Source organism: Brienomyrus brachyistius, chromosome 9 (assembly GCF_023856365.1).
Source record: "Brienomyrus brachyistius isolate T26 chromosome 9, BBRACH_0.4, whole genome shotgun sequence".
Lineage (NCBI taxonomy): Eukaryota > Metazoa > Chordata > Actinopteri > Osteoglossiformes > Mormyridae > Brienomyrus > Brienomyrus brachyistius.
This window is the reverse complement of record NC_064541.1, coordinates 10967207-10992220: the sequence shown is the minus strand read 5'-3', so window position 1 is coordinate 10992220 and position 25014 is coordinate 10967207. Positions and strand designations below refer to the sequence as shown.

Genomic DNA, 25014 nt, shown 5'->3' with positions numbered 1-25014 from the left:
TAATGTGACAATCCACCTCAGGGATGAGAACCTGATTGCAGCCATGAAGCAGGTGATACCTCAGGGCCACACTAGCCTGAATGAAACAGTGTTTCATCCTGCCACCAAGCTCCAAGTTTTTCCCCTGTAAGTAGTAGGACCTCCTTATAGAACTAGTACCCAGAATGAGGCAACTGCAGGTTAATGACCTTGCTCATGAGCCCAACAGAGTAGAATCACCCTTGGCATTCATGAGATTTAAACCCACAACGTTCCAGTTGCTGGCACAGATCCCTAGCCTTAGAGCCACCATACCACAGTTATTTTAATCCACCTACAGATGCCACTCGGACAGATGATTTGTAATGCTTTATTATAAACAGCCAACGAAGTATTAGGCCTAAGTTAGACGACGCTAAGCAACCACGTTTCACTTTAACTGATGAAATGATGCATACAACTGCTACATGGCAAATGCATTTTTAAAACATATTCTAGATATGACGGTAAAATACACTGTAAACTCTCTTCGCAAATAATGTCTGCTTTAAACCGAGAAGCGAATGTCAGAGTACAAACTTTAACAGTTCTAACGAAGCTCTTGTTTTATGCCGTGTTTTGTCAGACCGATTGTTAAACGACACATTTAAGTGTCAGACATCAGACTTGAAATACGAAGAAACTGACACTATACTAAACTTTGAAACGAAAATAAATATAGGGCATAAAATGCTGGATGCACAAATTCTATCCACTCCAACGCAGCGCATTAAGGTGTTCTAAAATGGGTACGAAATAACATTTAACTACATTAACCACAAAGACAGTTGCTTACTGCACAGCATTATTTGCTGCGAAGGTGGGCAGCCATGCGTGACTCGAGCATCTCTCACGTGGCCAGCTGAAAGCACTATCATTGGCCAGCAAGTTGTCACTCAGCCGGCTTGGTCGCAACGGAACGGCACGATGCGCAGATATTCACAGAAGCTTTTACGCCTATTTTTTGTGTAAGAGCCAATGACGCCGAAATATATTAAGCATAAAACATTGCGTAAGAGTTAGCAGTGGGACGGAAGCTGGTACGGCAGTCAGAAATGAAGCCAACTAGCCGTATGAGCTGAGGTGTAATTCAAGAGGGTGGACACAGTGCGCATTAAAAAAAAAAAAAAAACCTGCGGACAACTTATTACCGTGGATGATTCGTCGTGTATTACTGCACAAATAAGTAAGACAGCTTTTGTTGAAAGCTGCCATTCCCTCTCCAGTCCAGGCCAGAGACAGGTACGTGAGCTGTGTCGCTGGTTATGTAGTATTAAAGTATTTATTCTGCCATTAAAGCACGCAGGCCAACGTACACTACAGACATTTCAACTAAAATTAAAGCAGCAGCTAATACATACTACGTGTGCATTTTGCGAGAGTGAGAAAGAAGGAAAGTGCGTATAGTATGTGTATTTTAACAGGTAGCCAATATAAAGGAAGACACGGCTAACTGGAAACAGGCCACCCGTCGTTTAATGGGTACTGGTTACATGTTTACGCACTAACTAAAGCGCGAATTATCCCCGCAAAGGAGTTAACTACTGTCCCCCTCCGGTTGTTGTTAGTTGTCTGGACGGTCGGCTAACCGTATGTTGACATGAATTCCGAGTCGGTCCTGGCGAGGAGGGACGCGGAGCTCCGCACACTCGGCCAGTTAGCTGGTTACTGGTCGAGTCTAGCGAGTTCTGGACTAACTAATGGTGTGGTGATGTGTGAGGTGACTGCGGCTGGCGGCGGCGTGTTCCCGGGTCTTTTCTGTAGTAAACCCTGACAATCCCAGGGAACAGGCCGACGTGAGCTGTCAGAACCAGCCCAGCTGTGCCTGTCCGGGGGTGTTTGTTGCTTTGCTTGTACAGTATTAGTCAGCTGTGTCTCTGAACAGACCTGGGTTTTCTGCACAGAAGCGTATGTGTGCGCGCCTGTGTGTGTTGTGTGTTTGTTTTTTTCTTCTTTTTTAAAAGAGCCGAAGCGATCTGGTTGCCTAATTGGGTTGTGTGTGTGTGTGTGTGTGTGTGTGTGTGTGTGTGTGTGTGTGTGTGTGTGTGTGTGTGTGTGCGCGCTCGCGCACCCCCTCTATCATCGTAGCTGTTTGTATTGTTAATAATATTCACCGTAAAATATTATTTCGTCAACTTCGCTGATATTTTTCCTGACGGATGATTTAAGATTATAGCTGCAATTGTAAATTGCTCATATTTATACAGTGTTGTTGTTGTTATTAAGGTGTGAAGTTTTCAGTTTTCACTTGGTCTATAATGAAAATACGGTAGATATGTACACGTCGCCATTGGTATTTTGACTAACCTGGAAATGTACTGGCGACCAGTGTTACCCCGTAATATGTATGCATTCCTCCTTTAGTTGATTAACAAAGCCTGCCAAGATGACAGTCATGCTTTTCTCAAAAGGGACTAGGGGGAGGTGGGACAGCAGTATTGTCTGAGCAAAAACTGCTGTTCCTTAACATGGTCAATTCTGTTGTCAAAGCAGCAGATGTGTGTTTTCCTGTTCCTGGCTTATGCAGCATCACAAAGGGATGCTCCCCAAAATATGGCATCGATGTCCACCAGTCTGAAACCAGTTTCCAGGATTAAGCCCTGTACCAGTCCGAAACCAGTTTCCAGGATTAAGCCCTGTACCAGTCCGAAACCAGTTTCCAGGATTAAGCCCTGTACCAGTCCGAAACCAGTTTCCAGGATTAAGCCCTGTACCAGTCCGAAACCAGTTTCCAGGATTAAGCCCTGTACCAGTCCGAAACCAGTTTCCAGGATTAAGCCCTGTGTGGCTGTTTGTATTCATGCTCATATGTTCTCTCCTTGATGGTGAGATAGCACTTCTTTACACATTGTGTTGTTAGAGTACGGAATATTCTTCCTGTTACAGGCTAAAACCTTGGGTTCCTTTAAATCGGAGCTAGATAAGATTTTAACAATTCTATTAGCTGTTAGTTGAATTCTCCCCAAACGACCTTATGTTATGTGCGTTCTCTCATTGTACAGGCTGGGTAAATGTAGCCATTGTGGGTGTTCGTCTGCACTAAGACCTGGGTCACCTCAATGCCTGCCGGCCCCCGACCTCTGACCCCCCACAGCCCTTAGTACCTGTACCTTATGATTTGCTGTGAGGCCATGGCTACTGTGAACATCACCAGTGACATCCTGCACCGCCAAATAAGGGTGAGCTTTTTATCTTTTAAGTGTTCAGTGTGGTCTGTGTTTTAGGGTATTCACCTAAACCTTGTATAACGGGTGCAAATGGATTTGGATACCAGGGTAATCGCTCACTTAAGTTTGTTTTGTTTGGTTCTGTTGTGTATTTTAGGGAGAGATCTTTTTATGTGTCCACCAGGCTCAGAGTAGGAAGGAGTGCATCCTTAATAAAGCTCTTCTGAGGTGTCAATCTTGTGCCATCTTTGTCTCCTCCAGGAAAAGGGAGCACTAGGGTTCCAGAGACACTATCATGTGACCGACCCCTTTATCAAGAGACTTGGGCTGGAAGCAGAGCTGCAGGTCAGGGACAGCTGTCACTTCTTTTTGTGTTATGGTGTTCGCTTGGGTGGAAAGTAGCCCTCTGGATTCCTTCCACAATCTTCCTCCACTATCGAATGTCACGCGTTGACACTTATTTATGCTTAATGTGTGACTGCGTAAGATGTTTTGCATAACCTGCAGTTGGCTGATTCTGTTGTTGGCCATGGATCAGTATAACCAGTAACATCTATTGCAATTCTTCTATAACCAATGGTTATGGAATGTAGCTTCACACATTTTAACAGAAATTTACTTGTGCTTTAGATACAAAGTTATGAAAGAGGCCATTTCACATGAAATTAGAACATCTCTCTCGCCTCCTTTTTTTTTTCAGGGCCATTCTGGATGTGTCAACTGCCTGGAATGGAATGAGAGTGGAGAGTGAGTGACTGTGCCGGGAGGGGGTGTGGCAGTGCCTGGGGGTGGGGCTGTGCTGGAATGGGTGTGGCTACGTGTTGCAAATTCTCTAATTGATGCATGTTCTGTAATAGTTGGGAGAAGAGGTTTTCAATCAAGGGTCAAGTGAAACATTTGGTAAAAGTTGACAATGTGCATTGTTGATACTCTCATTCGTCCTCTGTAACACTTGCCACCAAGTAATCAAGCAGTACCCCCACAACATAATCTATTTAAGGGGGACTCCAGAGAGAAAATCATTCTTGAGGTCCTTTATTTAAGAAAGGTTGGAAGACCCTGGTTTAGATGCCAAAATGTGGATCTGTTTACAAGCCACTTTGCATTTGCGTCCATGACCATATCTCTGTCTCCTAGCCTGCTAGCCTCTGGTTCAGACGACCAGCATGCCATCGTCTGGGACCCGTTCCGGCATCGCAAGCTCATCACCATGCATACAGGGCACGCAGCCAACATCTTCTCTGTCAAGGTGAGACAGGAGTTTAATCCACATGTATGCGCCGTGCTGGGGAGCTGGTGAAACTTTGTCCAGGAGTGTACTTTTGGTAGCTGTTGGGAAGTCCTTTGTAAAGACTAATTCTCTTCAAATCCAGATGTTTGATTTTAGTATAAAGTGAAATTCAAGTATAACGTTTATGGAAAAAAACATCATTTTGACAATTAACAGCTATATAACCTTAAATAAGTTTGCTCCCTGATTTAAAGTTATGATCTCAGTCTCTATGCCCTCACCCCATTCCTTCACCAGTTCCTGCCCCACACTGATGACCGCATCCTGGTAACAGGGGCGGCAGACACCAAGGTCCATGTGCATGACCTGACGGTCAAGGAGACCATCCACATGTTCTCTGACCACACCAACCGGGTCAAGCGGATTGCCACAGCTCCCATGTGGCCCAACACCTTCTGGAGCGCAGCTGAGGATGGCACGATCAGGTTTGATAGTCTGAATGGCCACACTGATCTCCTTAAACTAGGGCTGCACGATATCAGATCTCAATATCCTCATGATTGTATGGTGCATGCATGCCCAATCCTAACCAAGGTTTTAGATGCCCAGTGAAACATTTGTCTGGACACCAGCTTTATTTACGGCCACTATTTGACAAGTAGATTGGTAGTATGCCTAAAATATTAATGAGGTACGTATTGTGATGGCCATAGGTTAGTAATCTGTATAAATTCGGCGAATCCTTATGTTTGTTAGTGTTAGTGGAGCACGCTACATGCTACTGTTTTGGTAAATCATTGTCGTGATAAGCACTGAAATGGCGATGACGAAAGGGACAGCTCAGCAACCGCAACATCAATATCTTTAACAAGAGGAGATATTGTGGATAAACAAGGTAAAAAGATGTCGGTGGTGTGGCGGTACGTCTAACACGTTTATTAAACATAAGGATTTTATACAGATTGCTAATATTTTAGGTGTTATACTAATTTGCTCACCAAATTGTGATTGTAAATAATCATTCGTATAGTACTGAAAAGCTAGTGTCTGGACAAATGTTTTGCCTGTCATCTAAAGCCCTCGTAATTTTTGCACTTGCACTTTGCAATCGCAAGGACACGGAGATCTGATATCGTGCAGCCCTACCAAAAAACAAAAAGAAATCTTATTTTTGTTTATAACTTGTACTATCTAATAACAAGACCAGAGGAGGAACTTCTTTGTTTACCTGAATGCCTGAAGGGTTAACACTAGCCAGCTGAAACGAATGACTGGAACATCCAGACACAAACCCCACAAAATACAGATATTGAGTGTCTAGTGTCCAGCCCTGTAGAGCTCTGAGCAGAGTTCAGAACAAACTCCTGTTCTGTTTGCCTGGTGATTTGTTTGTTTGTTGAAGTGTACATGGGCTCTTCCACACCACAGGAACTTTTTTCAGGAACCAGAACCTTTAGAACAGGAACATTTGTCACGTTCATACCACTGGAGCCTGCCCTAGTTGTAGATCCTTGGAGGCAGTTGCAGAACCCTTTTTTAGTACCTACTCCAGACTAGGCACTTTTCATTTGAACACAAACTTCTGGGGAGGCACTTTCAGAGATTGCTTGCTGGTTGGTTGACCACAAGCACCAGCACTAACCTGGAAGTTGCGTGGAAATGTGGGTGAAAAGAATTATAATTAACAAAGCAAAAATTGAGCAGATGGAGTTATTTTTGTATCATTTAGATGTAATCAATACATTTTTCTGCATTGAAAAATTAAATTGATAACCAATATACTTTTGTCTAATATCACCAGTGTCTGCAGTGAAACTTCCTAGTGCTTACTGGCGGAATTATGTTTTTTTTTGTGAAACCGCAAGATCGGTCTGCCAGCCAGATTTAATAATGAAATTTAAATGTCGTATGAATAAAATATAAGTAAAAGGCTGTGTCATGTTTTGATCACGATTGCTCCCCTCTATAACTAACAAATATCTTAACAAAACGGCTCGTACATCCTCCATTATTTTGGGCCGCCTGTGTAGTTTCAATTTATGTTTGAAGTTTCACCTGCAAGTTTTTTGCAGATCCCATGCTTCTTTGGAATAAACCCCCAGTTTCTGTTGTGTGGTGTGAAGCTCCTGGCCACCTTCATGTGTTGCTTCACACCACACAGGTCCCCAGTTCTAACAGTCCAAGAACCTGTAACCAGGAGCTGGTTCTGGAACTTCAGTTTGAAAGTGCCTTATGATGTGTCTGGAACAGTCCTGTGTTTCTCTGCATAAGACCTGACCCCTCTCTTTCCGACAGGCAGTACGACCTGAGGGAGAACAGCCGTAGATCCGAGGTGCTCATAGATCTTACCGAATACTGTGGCCAGCTGGTGGAAGCCAAGTGCCTGGCTGTTAACCCGCGAGACAACAACTACCTGGCAGTGGGAGCCAACGGGCCCTTTGTCCGCCTCTATGACATCCGCATGATTCACAGTCACCGGTACGTGCACGCGCGCGTGCGTCCACTTGCACCACAGTCTGGCAATAATTTCTGCTCGTCTGACTCTCCTTGTCTTTGTGCAATTCAGAAAAAAAAATTACGAGAATGGCAAGAGTACATTAAAACATTGCAGTTAAGCTACTAGAAGTTTTTTATAATAATGTTATAAAGGCGAAAAGTTATTCTTAAAGCTAATTTCACATTTTGTGAAACACATTAAGAAAAAATGCATGTTTCGTTTACCATGGGCTGTGTACTATGTACTGCATTTCTCTTTTTTGCGGAGCTGACCACAAACAATTAGATGAGAATATTTTTGGATGATGACAATACTGAAAATGACTTGGATCACATAATATATACATTTAGTGATGTCATCTAATGTATCTGCATACTATATCTTTAAGTTAGTTTTTTTTTTTTGTAAACCAAAATTATGGGATCTAAGCATCTCGGCTTGGCTACGTTGTACATCTTTGTCACTCACGTGTTGGCTGTCTATGACTGTGGAGTCTCGTGTTTCTCTAGGTAACTTAACTCTTTGGGTGCCATTAGTTCTCCATTGTTAATGTACCTAAATATTACTTGTGAATTTTCTCATTCTCCCCCCCCCTAACTTTGGGTGACTATACTGTCTGATATTAGCTGCTTTATTTCCATTGATATATAATTGTTGCCACATGCTCTTGATAAGACGTGCTCTGAGTGAAGCTATATATATTTGAGATTTCCAACATGCACGTACATTTTTGGCAGTGACGTAAGCATTATAATTCTGTCTTGATGGACAAACTCCGTGGTATGGATTATCATATAAAAGGTCTGCATTGCAGCCATATGTGCCTGCATTGGCTTTTTAGTAAAGCCAGATGAGCTCTTGCAGGAAGTGACATTCTCTGGAGCTGGTGTGATTAATTCATGTTTTTCTTCTCTCTACCCAGGAAATCACTGAGTCAGAATGCACAGGCAGGCGTGCACACCTTCTGCGAGAGGCAGAAGCCTATACCTGACGGGGCAGGGCAGTATTATGTCGCCGGTATGTGTGTGACCCCTCGCCCCCCACCCTGATATTCATCAGAGCCTATATGAGGTTGTTTTTCCCTGTGCTATTTCAGTCCAGAGAGGAGGCTAAATTAGCTCAATTCGGGAAGTAATTAGTTCAGTTAAATGCTCTGCTGCTGGGTTAAGATGAAGACTTCTTATAATTTCATAACAAAATCCCAGTTCTTCCTGTGGTCCCGTCATGTTGTACTGTGATGCCCACAAGGGGGCAGCATTTCCCTTTGATATGGTATAGTTTGAAGCACTTTGGAGCACAGACTAGGAAGGTTGGAAAGGCAGCATTCCATAACATTCTCTGGAATTCAGAATGCCTTTGCCTTTCTAACAATGATGTATAGTAAGGCTACCTGTTTAAAACTGTGAAAGATATCATGGTGTTTCTTGTCTGCTGGAGGATGGTCTAAAACCTGGTCTGGATTTAAGGCAGTATGGAGTATGGATCTGGCTCCTTATTGCATGCAGTTCAGGAGTAGCTAGGTTCAGCTGGCCAACTACCCTGCCTCTCCCTTCCAGGTCACCTACCAGTAAAACTTCCTGACTACAACAACCGGCTACGTGTCCTGGTGGCCACCTACGTCACCTTCAGCCCAGATGGAACGGAGCTGCTGGTCAACATGGGTGGGGAGCAGGTACCTCCGTCAGTTTGCCAATGTCCAGTGCTAGTCCACTTGCCTCCCTACTCTATTAAGTCCCAAACTGAATATGAGTTGTGATTCTCTTTGCACGTTTTCATTAAACATTATGTTTGTTTTACTTGAAATTTTCTTGTTTTTTTTTTTTGCGGTCCATCAGGTGTACTTATTCGACCTGACGTTTAAGCAGAGGCCATACACCTTTCTTCTACCGAAGAAGTGCCATTCGACAGGAGGTATGGTTCACTGGGGGTCATCACATAGTGTGAAGTGCTTGCCCGTTACCAAGGCAATACAACCCCTCTTAGCCCTCTGCACTGAACTTGGGTCTTCTCCCTCCGCAGAGGTACAGAACGGAAAGACCTCCACCAATGGTGTGTTGAACGGCATACACCTGCCTGCCAGCCGTCTGCGATGGGCCGAGGGCAAGTCTTCTAACAGGTACCCTGTCTGTGCCCGGTTTGACCTCTTGGGAGCTAATCGGAACCTTCAAAGCAGGCCTTTGGGATCTCCTGGCTGCAGTGCAGTGCTGGAGCATTAGCAAGGTGGCCCTCTGCATTTCACCAACAAAATTTAGGAGAGAGTGCAAGATTCCTTAGCTGTTGTTATGGTCCATGCCAGGCCCGTGGCCTGTCGTGAAACATGCTGAACAGAAGACCAGCATTCCACTGCTGATTTCTGCTGCAGCTCCACACGCTTGTCCTGTTCTCACTTGTATGAAGTTTGGGTGCCTGGGGTAGTTGGGCTGCCAGTTGGCAGTGGAGCCCCAGGAGTTCTTGTTTCCTCCCCTGTGTTTTCTTCCTCATTCTTTGCATTGCTGCATGTTTAACGGCTTTGTCCTTGTGCGGTGCTGTACTTGTTAAATACCTGACAAGAAGTTTGTATTGACAAAGGAGCCATATAAAAAATATTTAATTCAGCATGTTTTACGACCTCTGCCCTCAATGGGAGTGGGAGATGTCGTCCGTCTGGCGTCCTTCCATTTATGTCTGTGACCTGGGGTCTCCCTCTCCCCCTAATCCGTTGGCCGTGCGGCAGCACCTCTGCCGAGCTGCCCCCCCACCTGGAGCGCATCAAGCAGCAGGCCAACGAGGCGTTTGCACGGCAGCAGTGGACGCAGGCCATCCAGCTGTACAGCCTGAGCATCCACGAGGCTAGCCGCAACGCCATGCTCTACGGCAACCGAGCGGCCGCCTACATGAAGCGCAAATGGTGAGGGAGCCGCCGGCTACCTGCTGGCCAGCTGACACATATGTCCAATGGGGAGCCTTCATTACATTACGTATCCCTAAATAGAAATGCTACAATAGTCATTCACCTGTATTTGCAGCTTGGGTATGGCTGTGTCTAGACTCATTTTATGTAACAGGAATCATGATTGGTCCAGTCATGTGTATTGGAGTATTTTTGTAATGTTTCCCCCAGGGATGGTGACCACTATGACGCCTTGCGGGACTGCCTGAAGGCGTTGGCACTGAACCCAGCCCATCTGAAGGCCCACTTTCGGCTGGCACGCTGTCTCTTCGAGCTGAAGTATGTGGCTGAGGCACTGGAGTGTCTAAATGACTTCAAGGGCAAGTTCCCCGAGCAGGCCCACAGCAGCGCCTGCGAAGCTCTGGACAAGGACATCAGGGCTGCTCTGTTCGCCAAGGCTGAAGCCTGTGAGTGGACCTTCATGAGTGTTGGCATGTTAGTGTGTCTTGGCGTCAGCTGGCATGCTACTAATGCCTCGATGGGTGTCTAAGCAAAACTTCTGATGATCTGAGTCCAAGTCAGTTGACTTGACCTCTTCATGTTGCGCATATGTAGCGGAAGATAAGAAGGGCGGCTCTCTCCGCTTCCACGCCTTCAACCGAAAGCCGTCCATCCCGGAGGACGAGGCTGTGCTGAGGGAACGCAGCTATGACTACAAGCATCGTTACTGCGGCCACTGCAACACCACCACAGACATCAAAGAGGCCAACTTCTTCGGCAGGTCAGATCACGTCTTCTAGAAGTGTCACCATAGGGTCTGGGGCTTTAGAATGTTCCACCGTTTGTCCGTCATCCAGAGTTAAGGAATCTGAAGGTTTGACCAGTGAGGGACTTTGCACGTCTTTGAACTTGTCTGATTACTCGTAGTATGAGGAGCATGTTTTGACCCATTCCTTTCTCAGAAAGCCAGTTGCCCTTGGCAGGTCTGCTTTCAGGTGTATGTTGTGGTAACTTAACCAAGGCTGAAAGTTGCAGGTTGATATCTGGAAGGTTCATAAGGCTGACAAGATCAGACAGTCTTAGTCATGTATGTGTAAAATGTTAAGCAGAGATTTCATTTAATATACTGCAGACTTGAATGAATGTTAATATCCTCCCAAGCATCTTCCCCTGCTTGATCTGCCTCTCAACGGCATGTTCTGTCTCCGTTTGAAGGCTGGGATGTTTCTGTAAGAGTGAGGCAGTCTGTTTGCTTATTTTGCCTGTTCTTCGTCCCACTCTGGTTCTCCGATGTCACTCTCATTCCGTCCCCCTCAGCAAAGGGCAGTACATCGTGAGCGGCTCAGACGACGGCTCTTTCTTCATCTGGGAGAAGGAGACCACCAACCTAGTCAGGATCCTACAGGGGGACGAGTCCATCGTCAACTGCCTACAGCCACACCCCAGCTACTGCTTCCTGGCCACCAGCGGCATCGATTCTGTGGTGCGGCTCTGGAACCCCAGGCCAGAGGTAGCTAGCGCCACCTAGAGTCCCCAAGCAGAGTTATCCATTAGATAGCAAAGTAGCCTTATGTCTCATGAAAGATTTCTACCTGAAATATTTTGCAGATCTTTCCTTAATCAACAGAAGTGTAATATACTGATAACTGAATCCAGCACTGGACCCATAATGATAGTTTAATGAGGCGTGCTCCTCCCCTGCCTCCTCCCCCATCCTCCCCCCCAGACGGAGAGTGAGAACGGCCGGGTGGTGGTGGACATGGAGGGTGCCGCCCAGGCCAACCAGCGGCGCATGAACGCCGACCCGCTGGAGGTCATGCTACTCAACATGGGCTACCGCATCACGGGCCTGAGCAGCGGTGGACCCGATGGCTCCGACGACGAGGACAGCTCCGAGGGCCAGGTGCAGTGCCGGCCCAGCTAGACGCTGCACCCCGCCGAGCCGAGCCGCTGGGACCCCCTGCGACCCGGACCCGCGTGTCTGCATATTTTGTGTGTCTGCGTAAGACTGAGCACGTGTGCGTGTGTGAAGGTGGAGGGGTGAGCTCTCTGGCTGGGATGATTTTTGACCCTGTCTGATCCGGCCCATACAGTGGAAGAATGTGTCATGAATGTCACAGCTGTCTACCATTCCAAAATCTGTGTGGATGTCGAGGGTGGGGGAGCTGGTGCAAGGTGACTGGGGTCTTATGCATAGCAGTGTCAGCAACAGTCACCCCCGTATCCTGTCCTCATCCCACAATGACATTCTGCGCATCACCACCCCCACATATTATGAGGCGGGGACGTTGTGCGGGGTAGAGACTCTGGCTGTGTGGGAAACAGACTGAGTCTGAAACAGACAAACTGCAGCAACAGCGCCAACGTCCTTCTTTAGCTGATGCACAGTTACAGCGTCCTTCAGCTTTCCTGCAGAGAGGCCCCCCTCCACCCCAAGTATGTGTGGAGCCAACTCAGACCTTCAAGATACATCGCCAATTCTAGAGGTTGATTATTATTATTATTGCTATTTTTGCAGCAAATCGCACCTTGAAAGTTCTTGGAAAGCCATGTCTGGAAGGACTTTCTTCTTGTGGTAGGTCTGGGGTACTGAATGATGTCATTCACACGCCAGAAATCGGACGCAGTCAAGAGTTACAGTAGAGCTACTGGCCTTGACGATAAGACTCTTTTGGTTTCCGTCTGCTTTGTAAACCTTTGGGTCAAAGAGTTTCATTTCAGTTTTATCCAGAAAACAGAAAAAAAAACTTGCAAAATGTTAAACTGCTTGAGGTACGTGATGGAAAGTTTATATAGAAGTGAACAGAACCCTTTAAAGAGCCGTTTTCAGTGTATTAAGATGCATCCATTTGTAACTGAGGAGCACCTGAGGAGCACCTCCAGCAAAAATAAGGAGAGACTTGTGGAATGTAAGCCTTCACCGATGTTCTGGAGAAGTTCTAGACTGGAATGAGCTATGGGCTGGAAGTCTCACAGCACATAGGAAGACACAGCTGCACAACCTCATTCCACAGGGGGCTGATGACTTCACCGTCAGAAAGCACCAAGACGGCCAGAAGTAATTTCCTACGAAGGAGGTCTGGTCACTGCCCACGTTTTCCCCCACATGTGCACTTCTCGGTCTCAAAACTGTTTCATCCTTTCTGTTGTGTATTTCAAAAACAGTGGATCTTCAAGATAATTTTGTGTTCTGTATCTTTGGTCTTGGAAAACGTGTGAGGACACTGGTTGGTTTTTGGACTGGTTTTTTTAAGGTTAGGGAGGCTCTGTTTTTGGGTTTCGATTTTTGAACGGAAAAACTCCTTTGAAGCCCACTGTTCTCTCCTATTTGCCAGGATGTTGGAGTCGAGCTCCAGGCGTCCCTGCCCAGCTGCTCACCAACATCAAGCTAAAAGTGGGAAGGCAGTTTGAATGGTGATACGCCAGCTTCCCAAGCCAGCTTCTGGAGAAAAGTCAGATAATTTCCCCTTCTGCGTGTGATCCAGTAGTTTTGTTTTTGCAATTATATATTTTTGTTAAGGACATGGCTTGCTTAAGCATCCTGTTGTCCCCCTACTCTTATACTAGAGAATTTTATATCCTTATAGTGTCATGATGCTGGTAAAAAGGCGAGATGTGAGATGAGGGCCCGAGGGTCACGGGAAACTCTTTCTGAATTGTTATGGCTGAGTTCGGTCCGATTCAGGCAGAGCTGGTCAGTGGCTGTGATCGGCTCTGTCCTGCTTTGTTAGGTTCGGTTTCACTAAGTTCCAGATAAGTTTCAAAGGTTTATTTATCACCCCCCCCCCCCCCCAATTTCCTCAACCATTGTGACAGAATACTTCCGTATCACAGTCAGAAGTCGAAATTGCATCAGACATCACCATACCGGTGCTCCTGTTAAATGTGTCAGGAATGATCGTCGGGCCCAGGACATGAAACATGTAAGGTCTGAGCCTTCTAACACTAGAGCTCCGTGCGTGTTTTTTTCAATTAAAATGACATTTTTTAAAATTCTTTTCTTCTCATGGCTACTCTGAGTTTGTTGCAAGGAAAAAGGAATAAATGAAAAGTAATATTGAATGACCCTCTTGGTTTAGCTCTTTATTATTATTCTTAATTATTCTTTCCACTCTCATTCATAAGTGTTTTTAAGCTCCACCCACTGCCGCCCGTTAATTTCCCCTGGGTTCAGGGTGGAAGGGACTTTGTTGGAACAGGGCAGATAGTGGTTAATAAGCAGAGTTATGGACCCTGTGTTGCTGATTCATATCCCAGGAGGCATCTGCCTGAAGCAAGAAATTTTAACCTGCAATGTTCTTGTAATGAAATAGCATCAAAAGAATTGCAGGCAAAGCACAAATATATGTTGCAATATATGTTATTCCCCTGGCCAAAATACCTGTAGGATATATCCTTAAACAAACAAACTGGTTATGTGCTGGTTTGGTTATGCTGTGCTGCTACTGGGTATGCAGTAGGTCTGTTGGTAACAAATGTAGACTCCTTCAACTGAATTCAATCAACAATGACTGATAACTTACTGGTTTCATGGCGAATTTCCACTCTGGACGCCTCTTGAAATGTGGGGCAGTTTGGTCACTCACGATACACACTAAAGCAGGACCCTTAATGCAAAAGCTACACGGTTTTGTTCTCTGTGTCACAATTTTTAAGGAGGGGAATGAATTACAAATTGTTTATTATACAGGGCCATAATACTGCACCGAAACATCCGATTAATCATCATAACGACAACAATTCCCAAGACAAAGGCATTTTCGTTTATCTAGGTCACAGTCTTCGCATTGATTTTGGGTCTTTTCCCCCACATATTGCGTTCCACAGCCACTTTCCCAGTGTAAATAAGAACCTTGTAGTGTGCATATTTTAAAATGACAAGTTGTCCGGCAATAGGCCTACATAACACCGTGACATTGAACGCCTCTGAAATGCCGCGCATCATTTTACCAAACGGCTATTTTCATCTGAAACTGCTCACGTGTGAGTCCCACGAGATTCAGGGCAGGGATCGTCTCTCTATGCACATTATCCATAAGCACAGCCAGCCTGCAGTTATCATAAGAAGCTTCACGTAGATATAGCCGTGTACTATTTGATATAGGGTGTAATAATTATAATAAAAAATAATGATACATCTGACTTCCGTAATATGGCTTTAGATTGTCCTGTACAGAAAGTTACTTACAAAACCGTCTTGTTAAATTGGGTTAGTTGCGCAAGCTAGATATGGAGCCGGAGTTTTCCCGAGAGGAGTCCTCAGTCGCGGGCATGATGAACTCGCCATGTCCGCAGCGCTTCGCCTTCGTTTGTCATAGTCTGCGCACTTTTGCTGACTGCGTCGTTTTTGCCGCGCGTAAATGAAACCAGACGGGCAACTGCGGTCCCAAGGCGTCCACCCCAATACCAGCCTGGCCCATATCTGCTAATCGGAAATGTACAGTCCTAACAGTACAACAACGGGCTCTTGGTATTACAAATTTAAAAGGGTCAAAGGAGGTTTCGTTTGTCTAACCCAAGTGTGTCTTCTCTTGTCCTGATTCTCGTTGATGTTGCGTATACAGAACGATGTATTCACCATAGCGAATGCTGACAGACATCCATCCATCCATCCATTTTCGAAACCGCTTATCCTACTGGGTCGCGGGGGGTGCTGACAGACATTTGGATCAAAATGCATTTTTACCACGATCATGGAATAGCCTACATTGTTTTTTTTTTTCTCTCAATCAAATTATTTTTGTCATGAACATGTCTGCGATTCCAGGTTGCGGAAAATAAAATTTGAACCAGAAAACTTTTGGAAGCACTAACCAGTATGTCATCTCCCTTTTCATATTAGTAGAAACATCTTGGTGGAAGGCTAAGGGTGTTAAATATATTCCCTTGGTTCTGATATACTTATTTTTAAGTACAAAATGCCCTTGGGGTGAATCAATCAAGTACCACGGCAGGGAACTTCTCGCCGTGAGCACAAACATCATGCCAAGGTGTAATTACCTTTTTGAGGCAAGAGGTGGCGGTATCGGACGTCTCTGACACGGGTCACGTCTCAAACTGGGAATACGAGTCGCATCCCAGCGAGGCTGAGAACAGGCAGCCCTGAGCAGATTGTACAACCAAATAGTCTAACGAGGGCCTGAAGACTAGGAGCGATCGGGTGTCACAGTTGGGTGCATTTGCTGACGAGGCACAAATTGCAAACGTAAGGCGAACGGAAATTATAGTAGCGCAATTTCATGTCGTTGTCTCTCGAGTGACCTGTATGGAGGGCGGCCTGCACAATGAAGGCAGCAAAGTCATTAAAACCCGAAGAGCAATTCGCAGCTGTCCTCGTTACAACGTGTTCACTTATTTTAAGTCTTATCTAGAATTGTTCCAAATCACTGGCGAGTCCATCATTATTATTATAGCTGCCATTGTTTCTTAAAAATAAAGTATGTGTGAAGATCTATCTATCTATCTATCTATCTATCTATCTATCTATCTATCTATCTATCTATCTATCTATCTATCTATCTATCTATCTATCTATCTATCTATCTATCTATCGTTGTTGTTGTTATCAACAACAACAATAATAATAATAATAATAATATGTATTAGCTACGTTTATTTTCCCCACATTTGTATTACTATACTGGCTATAAGCTTGTTGCTGAGCTGATTTGAACTGTTTGTCTCGCTATGGTAATTCCTGCTCACTGGCATCAACGCCAGTCTCCGCGGCACTGGGACCGCGTGAAAAAGCCTGAAACAAGCTTTGTTTCCAGATGCTGGGCCGGTGGGAGGGCAAACTGGGAAATGCTCTGATTGTAACTGGTAATGATGGCGGATGCATCGGAGGCAGACGCACTAACAAATGATAACGAGGACTGCGAGAAAATAGACGCAGACAAGAGCCGGTTTCCTTATTGCATCGTTTGGACGCCCATTCCGGGCTTGTCGTAAGTTTCTCTTGTCAGTTTTCGTGACACTCGTTGTTGGATTTTGTAAGATCTTTCATACAATTCAAGTCAGTGTAACACCAGAGTTCAGTGCTATATTAGAATAACAAATTTAAAAAATGAAGAGAGGGACAACCAGTTCGCAAAGGAGTATTACGAATGATGTCAGGTTATTTCATTGCACCAGTGAGATGGTTTTTTTCTGTCCTGGCTGGAAATCCAAAGCTGACGTCGCCGTCGTCACACTACCTGGCACGGAAACGATCGGGTCGCAGTATCGCACTGGGTGTTTCAAAGCAAACAAAACACAAAGGAAAAATCAAAACGCTAAACCGCGAAAGCTGTCTTACATGTCCATAGGTCAGTGCCCTGCAAGCGCATGTGCCGATGTAAAGTTGCATAATTTCAAGGATATAAGAAGCACACAGCTCGAGATGACCTCGAGATTGCTTACGCAGATCACACTTCATCTGCTAGCAGTGCTTACCTGAGGAGATGGGGCAGATTGGGCGAAGCAGGTGAGAGATCACTGCGTTTGCTCGCTGCCCCCTGTTAACTTTTCCATTTCACCTCGTGTCTTTTCGTGACTGGCTTAAAATCTGCTGTTTAGTATATTTAGATCAATTCATATCTTGAAATACATATCGGCACTTTGGTCAAAAGTACCACCATGCTAAAAATTGATTTGTGAGAAAGTGAGAAAATTAATTTTTAAAAGGTTATATGTAATATAATCCACCAGAAAATGGATGGATGTACAGCAATGAATGGAAAGAAAGCTTGTCTTTGTCTTGCGGGCATGTGAATGAAATAAAGATGTAGAGGGGGGGGCTGAAGGTGAGGTAGCTCCTGGGAGGAAGCTGATGGGCTTTGGGGACACAGTCAGGGAGCTCAGCTCTGGGGGCTGAGTAGACTACTGTTTGGGTGGAAATGTCAAGAGGTAGAGGCACGACGGGAAGGAGCACACAGTCTGCCCCATATTCTCCAACAAGGTGGGTCAGATGCATCAAAGTGGTTCAGAAGTTCTCCTGTATTGGGGCTCCATTGCCAGACCTTACCTGAAAAATCACGGCTGATTCTTACAGCCCCAGGGCGCCTCAGGAGGGACCGTCAATGCCGTGTGAGGCCATGTGCCGAAGCGGGATCTTCGTCTGTAACCCAGAGTTATTTAGTTGGATGCTGTCATTCAGAGTCACATTATAATCCATTGACACACGTTTTACAGGAATAATTCAGGCAAAGGGTCCAGCTGAGGAATAAAACCAAAGATCCCTTCTTGGGATTTGACTCATCACCCTGTAGGTTAAACCCAATATCCCAGTGGGTATTACACCTCAATACGGACTGTTCTCATTGCTATCCAGCTAATCCCTACCTAACGACCTACCTCCTACCCAGCCCAAACCTTAAACGCATGTAAACAAACAAAATACAGGACTTCTGGATTAGACAATCAAGATTTTTAGTTTTTTGATTGCAGTCACAGATCTTTTTCGGTCCCTGAAAAATAGTCCCCACAACGTCAAAATAACTGGTTTTATCACACTGTGGGAGACATTTGGTCCCCACAATGTAATATAAACATAATCCATACACACACGCACACACGCGTACACACACACAGCTAAATTGGGTAACTCTAATAAAAACTGATTATTGTATCTGAACGATTTCTGGGAGACGATGCATCTGATGGCTCCAGTTTTTAGGATGTTTCAGCCTCCCCCAGGTTTCCATGGTTACCTGGGCCTGGACCGCAGACAGCCTTGGGTGCAGCCTTTTTGCAGACAGAAGTAGGGGGTGGACACAGCCCTAAGCAAGCACCCTGTATATTTGATCGAATCATTGTAATGGCCATTCGTGAAAGCATACGTCTGTCCAAACTTGCTTTGAGAGCACAGTCATGTAACCTGAGACAAGTTACTCCCAGGAGCAGTTTGTGTATTAACTACCCATTGACAAATTCCCCTTCTTTTTAGGTGCTTGTCTGTTGTACCCCTGCTCCTTACGTCCCTGTCCTGTGTGCAGGTGGCTGCTGCCGTTCATTGGCCACATGGGAATCTGCACGTCCTCCGGTGTGATTCGAGATTTTGCTGGGCCCTACTGTGTCTCTGTGAGTATGGTCACATCCCTCTTCCATCTCTTGCAGGGTACTTTCTTTAGCACGGTTATATTTAAATGCCTGCAAACTATGAATTTATGCCGGGTGAAATATAAGCGATGGACATCACCAAGTGGTGATCGGTTCAAATCCCAGCAATGGTACTTCCCATAAGGGCATCAGTGCATGTTGTGTGTGTGTGTGTGTGTGTGTGTGTGTGTGTGTGTGTAACATATCCAACTGTAAATCAGTACAATTACGATATTCGTGTAATTTGTTTGTTTTGTGATTATAAAAATAATTTTGTTGTTGAAAAGCCTGTATTCATGTGGGATGGTTTCTGCTTATAAAGCAAAATATGGGAAGATAAATCATACTTGGGATCAGTGTCTAAAGTCTTTAAGACAAACCCTGGGGTTAGCTTTAAGAATGGTGGCCTCGTTTGATCCTGAACATACCGACTGCTCCTCAACACCGGCTTTATTTCACCAGGAGGACGACATGGCTTTTGGCAGCCCCACGAAGTACGTGAGTCTTCATTAGCATTACGCCTGCTCAGTTTGCAGCGGGAGCTGTGAACATCGTATTAATGCAGTATGGCCATGAGAATTAGCAGTCAGTGGTTATAATAGTTTATATGGACTGGCGACCAAAGCGGATTAATTATAAGATACATAAACGTTAAAGGGACTCAAGGTACTGAAGGCCATAGGGAATTCCGCATCCCTGCAACATTTTGCTACCGCTGCAGGTACTGGAGGCTGGACGTGAGCAAGGTGTGTGGACGGAGCCCTGAGGCGTGGGACGCGGCCGTGCGCGACGCGTCGGAGCAGTATGGGCACAAGATGGTGAGAAATGAGGCCGGTATGGGGAAATGGATACAGGGGCCCGGCTAAAAGCATAAAGGCCACCCCCAGGGGCGTATTGACCATCCTGTCTGCAAGGAGAGTGGGGGAGGAGATGAGGATTAGTACAGCTTGTGTTGGATTTCCTTCTTTCCCTAATGTGTTAGAAGAGACACCACATTCCCTGATGGGTGAGGATGTGTGTCAGGATCGGTGCCTGTCCCACTCCTTCAGTATGGCTGTTCCCGCTGTTCCCTTGGCTACCGTGCGAATAATGTTTTTTTCTGTTTTGTTGGGTTAATCCTATGGTTGTTACTGTGTCGTATGTTGCTGAGCTGTCGTGTGCCCTGTGTCTGCTGGTCCTTTGGTTTAGTGTGTTTTTTTTGTTAGTTTAATAAAGTCTTTTTCTTTGTAGGAGCCGCTGTGTGGATTGTCTCATCCTTCCCTGCGTCATGCTCTTCCGTGACAGCGAGTAAATTATCAACAAAGCGCAGACTCCTTTAGAGTAATAACTTAAAGGGTTTGAAGCCCCCCCCCCCACACCAGATCATTTTTGTTACCAATCAGTTGCATAGCGCCATGTAGTAAAGTTTTGAGTTGAAACCTCCCTGGAAATTTGATTCAGGCCCCAGAATCTGCAAAATGTACCGCCTACACCCCCCCACTCCCACCCCTTCCTTCCCCGGCGACCGGCAAAAACAGTGGGGGACCTTTCAGTAGGGTTGCCCACAAAATATATTTCTGGCCGTGGGCCTGCTTTCTGCTTTTGACCTCTTAGATGTGGCATTTAGTGATGCCAAACTGACCTTTTCTGCTCTAAGGGGGGGCAGTTGTTTAGTCAGCTCTGCGGTGTGTTGGAAGTTTAGGTAAATCCAGGCTGTTGCTGGAAAGCTGTAATGATTTGCATACCGAAATCTGTCACGTTTCTGAACAAAGGGAGAATCTGTCTCCAGGTTCCAGCTGATAGGGGTGTGAGCCCACCCCGCACCTCCCCCCCCCCCCCCCCCACTCGCCATCTTTTCTTCTCTGTGTCCCTGTTTCCCGCAGCACATCCTCTGCTGTGACAACTGCCATTCCTACGTGGCCTTGGCCCTGAACCTGATGCGCTACGACGGCAGCTCCACGTGGAACATGATTAACCTCTGCCTCCTCTCCCTGCTCCACAGCAAGCACGTCAGGTGAGGAAAGGAGGCGGAAACAGATTGCCGTCAAAGCCCTGAGACCGGCGTGATTCACCTTTACGCCTCTCTGGGCCGTGTCTGCTTCCACGGCTCCGTGTGTGTTTGCGAGTGGTGGGTGCAGTAAAATGAAGTGTTTTTTTTCCCCAACATTTCCTGTGATTGTGTTTTATTTGGTGGCTTGTAATTGACAGTTAAACAAAGGCAAGACTTTGTCCAATGGAAATCAGGAATGAACAGCAGAATTAGATCTTCCATACAAACTTCTTCTGTATCTGCTTCTCTCCTGTTCTCCCCACTTTTTCTTGCACCTTCTCATTGCCCTTTTCTCTTCTCTCTCCATTCTCCACTACCCCCCCCCCCCCCCCCATACACCGCCACCCAGCAGCATTGCAGGCTCCCTGAAGACTTGGTTGCCCTTCCTGCTCTTATATGGGGTCATTATCACAGTCACCGTGGTCCTCAACGTGCGCTAATAGGCTGGGGGGTGAGGAAGAGGAGGAGGAGGAGGAGGGGGGGTGTCCAGTGAGGTGCCATGTGGAACTCAAGCATGAATCCGCATTAAGCTTCTGTACAGTGAGATCGGCATAGAATCCCACACACCGGCATGTGGGAGAGCCCTCGATGACCACCGCTGTTTGACTATGTATGTGTGTGTGTGTGTGTGTATTGGGGGGACGTGTCCTCATAAACCCCCCCCTTCCCCAACAAGTACACTGACATGTTCCACAAGAAGTTAATTAACTGCAGGTGCTTGTTTCAATGATCCACAGCTTTTTAATTAGAGGGGGTATATCTGGAGCTCCGGGTTCCGAGTCCAGTTCCGTGTTATTCCCATGACATGCTGGCATTGTTGTCTCCCTGCTATGGTTCCGCGACATGACGCCTGGCAGTAACCAGCCCGCCGTCTACTTCCGGCTTTGAATTAGGGCCCTATTTTCAGGTCTGCCCCCAGAATTCTGCTGCTTGCTGTTTAGGAGTGTGTCAGCCAGGGTGATCTTCACACCTGTGTCACACACACGCTCAGTGTTTGTGCGATATCAGGCTTATGCGATGGCTGAGCTAATATCTGCTGAGAGTAGTGTGCGCGTGTGTGTGCTCTATGATTAAGTGGAATAGATGTATTGCTGCTTTATACCATATGCTTCCTAGGATGGGCTCCAGACCCACTCGTGACCCAATGCAGGGTAAGTGGTTGAAAGATGGATGGATGGACGGATGGATGCCATACAAATGAATTCAACCACGTGAACGTTCATTAAATGTTGATTATACTGGACATCTAGTACTCTGTCATGATCTTGATGTGCAGTATTCATTTATTTGTTTATCGTATTTCCTGCTATGGCGTGAAAACCAAAAACATTCACCATTGAAACCTTTCTCTTCTTCATGAAATTCATTAAATTACTACAGTTTTATCAAAATACAACTATGAGATATGAAGTTTTTCTCCTTATTTCCCAATTCATCCATTAACAGACCAACATTTTAGACACTCCCCCCCCCCCCCCCATTTGAGAATGGAGTATATCCTATTAGCATAAATGTAATCCTTTTCATTAGCTGAATTTATGAAATTACTGTCCCAGAACATTAACCTGGTTTGTGGTTGTCGCTCCTCACATTGGCCACGCCTGGCTAAAGTCATCAGACGTCGGGTGAACCAATCGTGTGTGTCTCAGGGGTCTTGGTGGGTCTGAGTGCGGGTAGGTTTGCAGCTTGCCCGAGCACTTCGGCTCTGCTGAGCTAATTATTATGCCCAGTGGTCCGATGCAGCCACATCTCTCCCCCCGCCAAAGCTGCCAGTGGCTTACAGAGAGCAGGAAGCGGGACATTCCCGGGTCCGCCAGCACCACGGCCCAGACCCATACGCCCCTGTGTCCTCCTCCTGGATAAAGGACCATGAGCAACGGGGTGGACATTGTTCTCGACGCCTATGAAACCTCTGATGTTAGCGGGGGAGTGTCAGTCCTCTTTGAAAGTTACGATGGAGATAAGCTGGCTAGATATTGGGAGGCTTAAATGCCTTCCTTTTGGGGTTTCTCTCTTAATCTGAAATTCTTTTCCCAGTCTTCCAGACACTACCTCAGGAGTTTGTATATCAGCTGTGACTCTTACATCCCTGACATGCTCTGGTTAGAAACACAGCTGTGACTCTCTTACGTCCCTGACATATTCCAGTTAGATGAACGGCTGTGACTCACTTATATCATTGACATACTCCAGTTAGATGCATGGCTGTGACTCACTCATGTCCCTAACATACTCCAGTTAGATGCACAGCTGTGACTCTCATACACCAGAACTCAGACTACATCAAATTAGATCAGGTCCGGATCAGAGCTTTGATTAGACTCTTTTAGAACCTTTCCTGCTTTAGTTCACAGCTATGACTCTGTTAGCACAGTACAGACATGCAGTTTCCACACTGTTTCTACATTGATCCTGTTTCTGATGATAACTTCACAAACTGTACGTGGTCTGTGTGGAGGGGGGGGATTTTAATGGTCACTGTAGACCTCACTTTGACGAGTCTTTGTCTTCTCAGAGTGTCGCCAGATACGCCCCAAGCAGCTGGCATCTTGGTATCCAGGAGCCGCAGCTTAGGCATGTGGGACCCGAAGGCTAACGCGCTCAGGAGCCCTGCATAAAGGCTGACCTGCACACAGCGACCGTCCACTCTGCTGATCACTCCATAGCAACAAAGTAATGACACCCCCCCCCACTCACCCCACCCCACCGTGTGAAAACCATTTCTACAGCTCCACTTACTGCTCTCCCAGTTAATAATGGATATTCACAGCCAATGATAATAAAATGTTGAATCGGAAGCAGGTTGCTTAAGGTTAAGTCAGCCATTTGCTGCATATTTGAGTCAGCAAATTCAACAGCCCAGACAATAATAGCAAGGAACCACAACCTAGCTGGTCAAAAATAAACATTAAGAGAAGTGCTTTATATGTTTATTTAGGGGCTTATTTGTTTACCTGTTTGTGAATAAGGGGAAGATGCCGATTTGCCCAGGGCTGCATCCCCTGGGACTTTGGATTGGCGCTGGTTCTGAGTATTACCTACAGTCATATATTTTCAGTTATTTATTCAATGCATCTGCATAAAGCTTGAATGAGATTTAAGATGTATAACATCGGCTAACGTAGAACACAGTGATTTAGCTCTAAATCCAGGGCTACATTCACTCATCCAGTAATATTAAAAACGTTTTAACGGATATCATTTTCATCACAGACAGGCTTGTTCTTTCTTTGTGTCCTGACTGATTGATCATGCTCTGCTCCTATCCGGTTTCACACTTCACCCTCAAAAGTCAGACCGCTTAGACCGGTCTCTGATTCTTCTCCTGCACCCCCTGGGAGATCAAATGCTGACCGCGGGAGGTAAGAGCAACGTAACACTCATCCATCGCTCCATGCACGCGCAGCTTGCGAGTATGCATTTCGAAAGAAACGTGGCTTTTGAGTAGGCGTGTCCGACTAGGTGTTTTTGGTGGGGGTACCTAACATCCGAACGCGACTATCTCGTTTTCAAAGCCTGTTTTATTTAAATTGCTAATGCGAACTGCTGTGAAAGAAGCCCGGTATCTATTCACATACATTCATATAGGTATATGACAGGCGCAGGGAAAGTCGGATTGACGTTTGGGTTTAGAAAGAAGAGTTCAGACTGATGACTCCTGACCGGGGATGTCGATTTGAACAAGGCCTATAACCGTCTGGCAGATCTGTTCTCTGGAAAATGCAGTAGTCTAATTGTTATACAGGCTAAACACGTAATTGTGATCATACCCATTCAATTGAGATGAGGTCCTCAGTTTTTTTCAGCACCTTCAATATCCGTCTTTTAAAAATCCCGGCTAAGACCCAGATATTATTTTCCGATTCAATATATATATTTCTCAGTGGATTACAGATTAACTAATGGATCTTCTACAAATTGTGTATTCGGGATCAATCGTTAATATCATCGATATCCACACATACCTAATAAGCTTGAGTATGATATAGTATAGTTAATGTTTCTTGATTAGGTTATTAATAGTCTAATTAGAATCGTGATAATGATTATAGGACTAAATCATTATAAAGTGGAAACCAAAACACTAGAAGCACGTGTCTGAGCTGTGACGATCGCCGTGTTTCT

At 45.6% G+C, this 25014-nt stretch overlaps 2 protein-coding genes across 3 annotated transcripts; both read left to right on the top strand.

Annotated features, from left to right (window-relative positions):
- The first annotated feature begins 1029 nt into the window (after positions 1–1029).
- On the top strand, positions 1030–13848 carry wdtc1 (WD and tetratricopeptide repeats 1). Its single transcript, XM_049025834.1, has 16 exons — positions 1030–1260; positions 3021–3197; positions 3447–3530; positions 3886–3932; positions 4323–4434; positions 4714–4901; positions 6712–6894; positions 7836–7930; positions 8470–8585; positions 8749–8824; positions 8933–9029; positions 9627–9800; positions 10014–10249; positions 10398–10563; positions 11100–11292; positions 11509–13848. Exons 2-16 carry the CDS (start codon positions 3132–3134, stop codon positions 11704–11706), a joined length of 2031 nt encoding a protein of 676 aa, XP_048881791.1. The 5' UTR covers positions 1030–1260; positions 3021–3131; the 3' UTR covers positions 11707–13848.
- A 2683-nt stretch (positions 13849–16531) lies between these two features.
- LOC125749018 (transmembrane protein 222-like) lies at positions 16532–23255 on the top strand. 2 transcript variants are annotated; one of them, XM_049025837.1, is made up of 6 exons: positions 16532–16729; positions 18758–18842; positions 19323–19354; positions 19582–19678; positions 20723–20853; positions 21242–23255. In XM_049025837.1, the coding sequence occupies exons 1-6, from the start codon at positions 16608–16610 to the stop codon at positions 21327–21329; spliced, it is 555 nt and encodes a 184-aa protein (XP_048881794.1). In that variant the 5' UTR covers positions 16532–16607; the 3' UTR covers positions 21330–23255. The 2 variants fall into 2 exon arrangements, with proteins under 2 accessions (XP_048881794.1, XP_048881793.1); XM_049025836.1 differs by having other exon boundaries at positions 21239–23255.
- The last annotated feature ends 1759 nt before the right edge of the window (positions 23256–25014 follow it).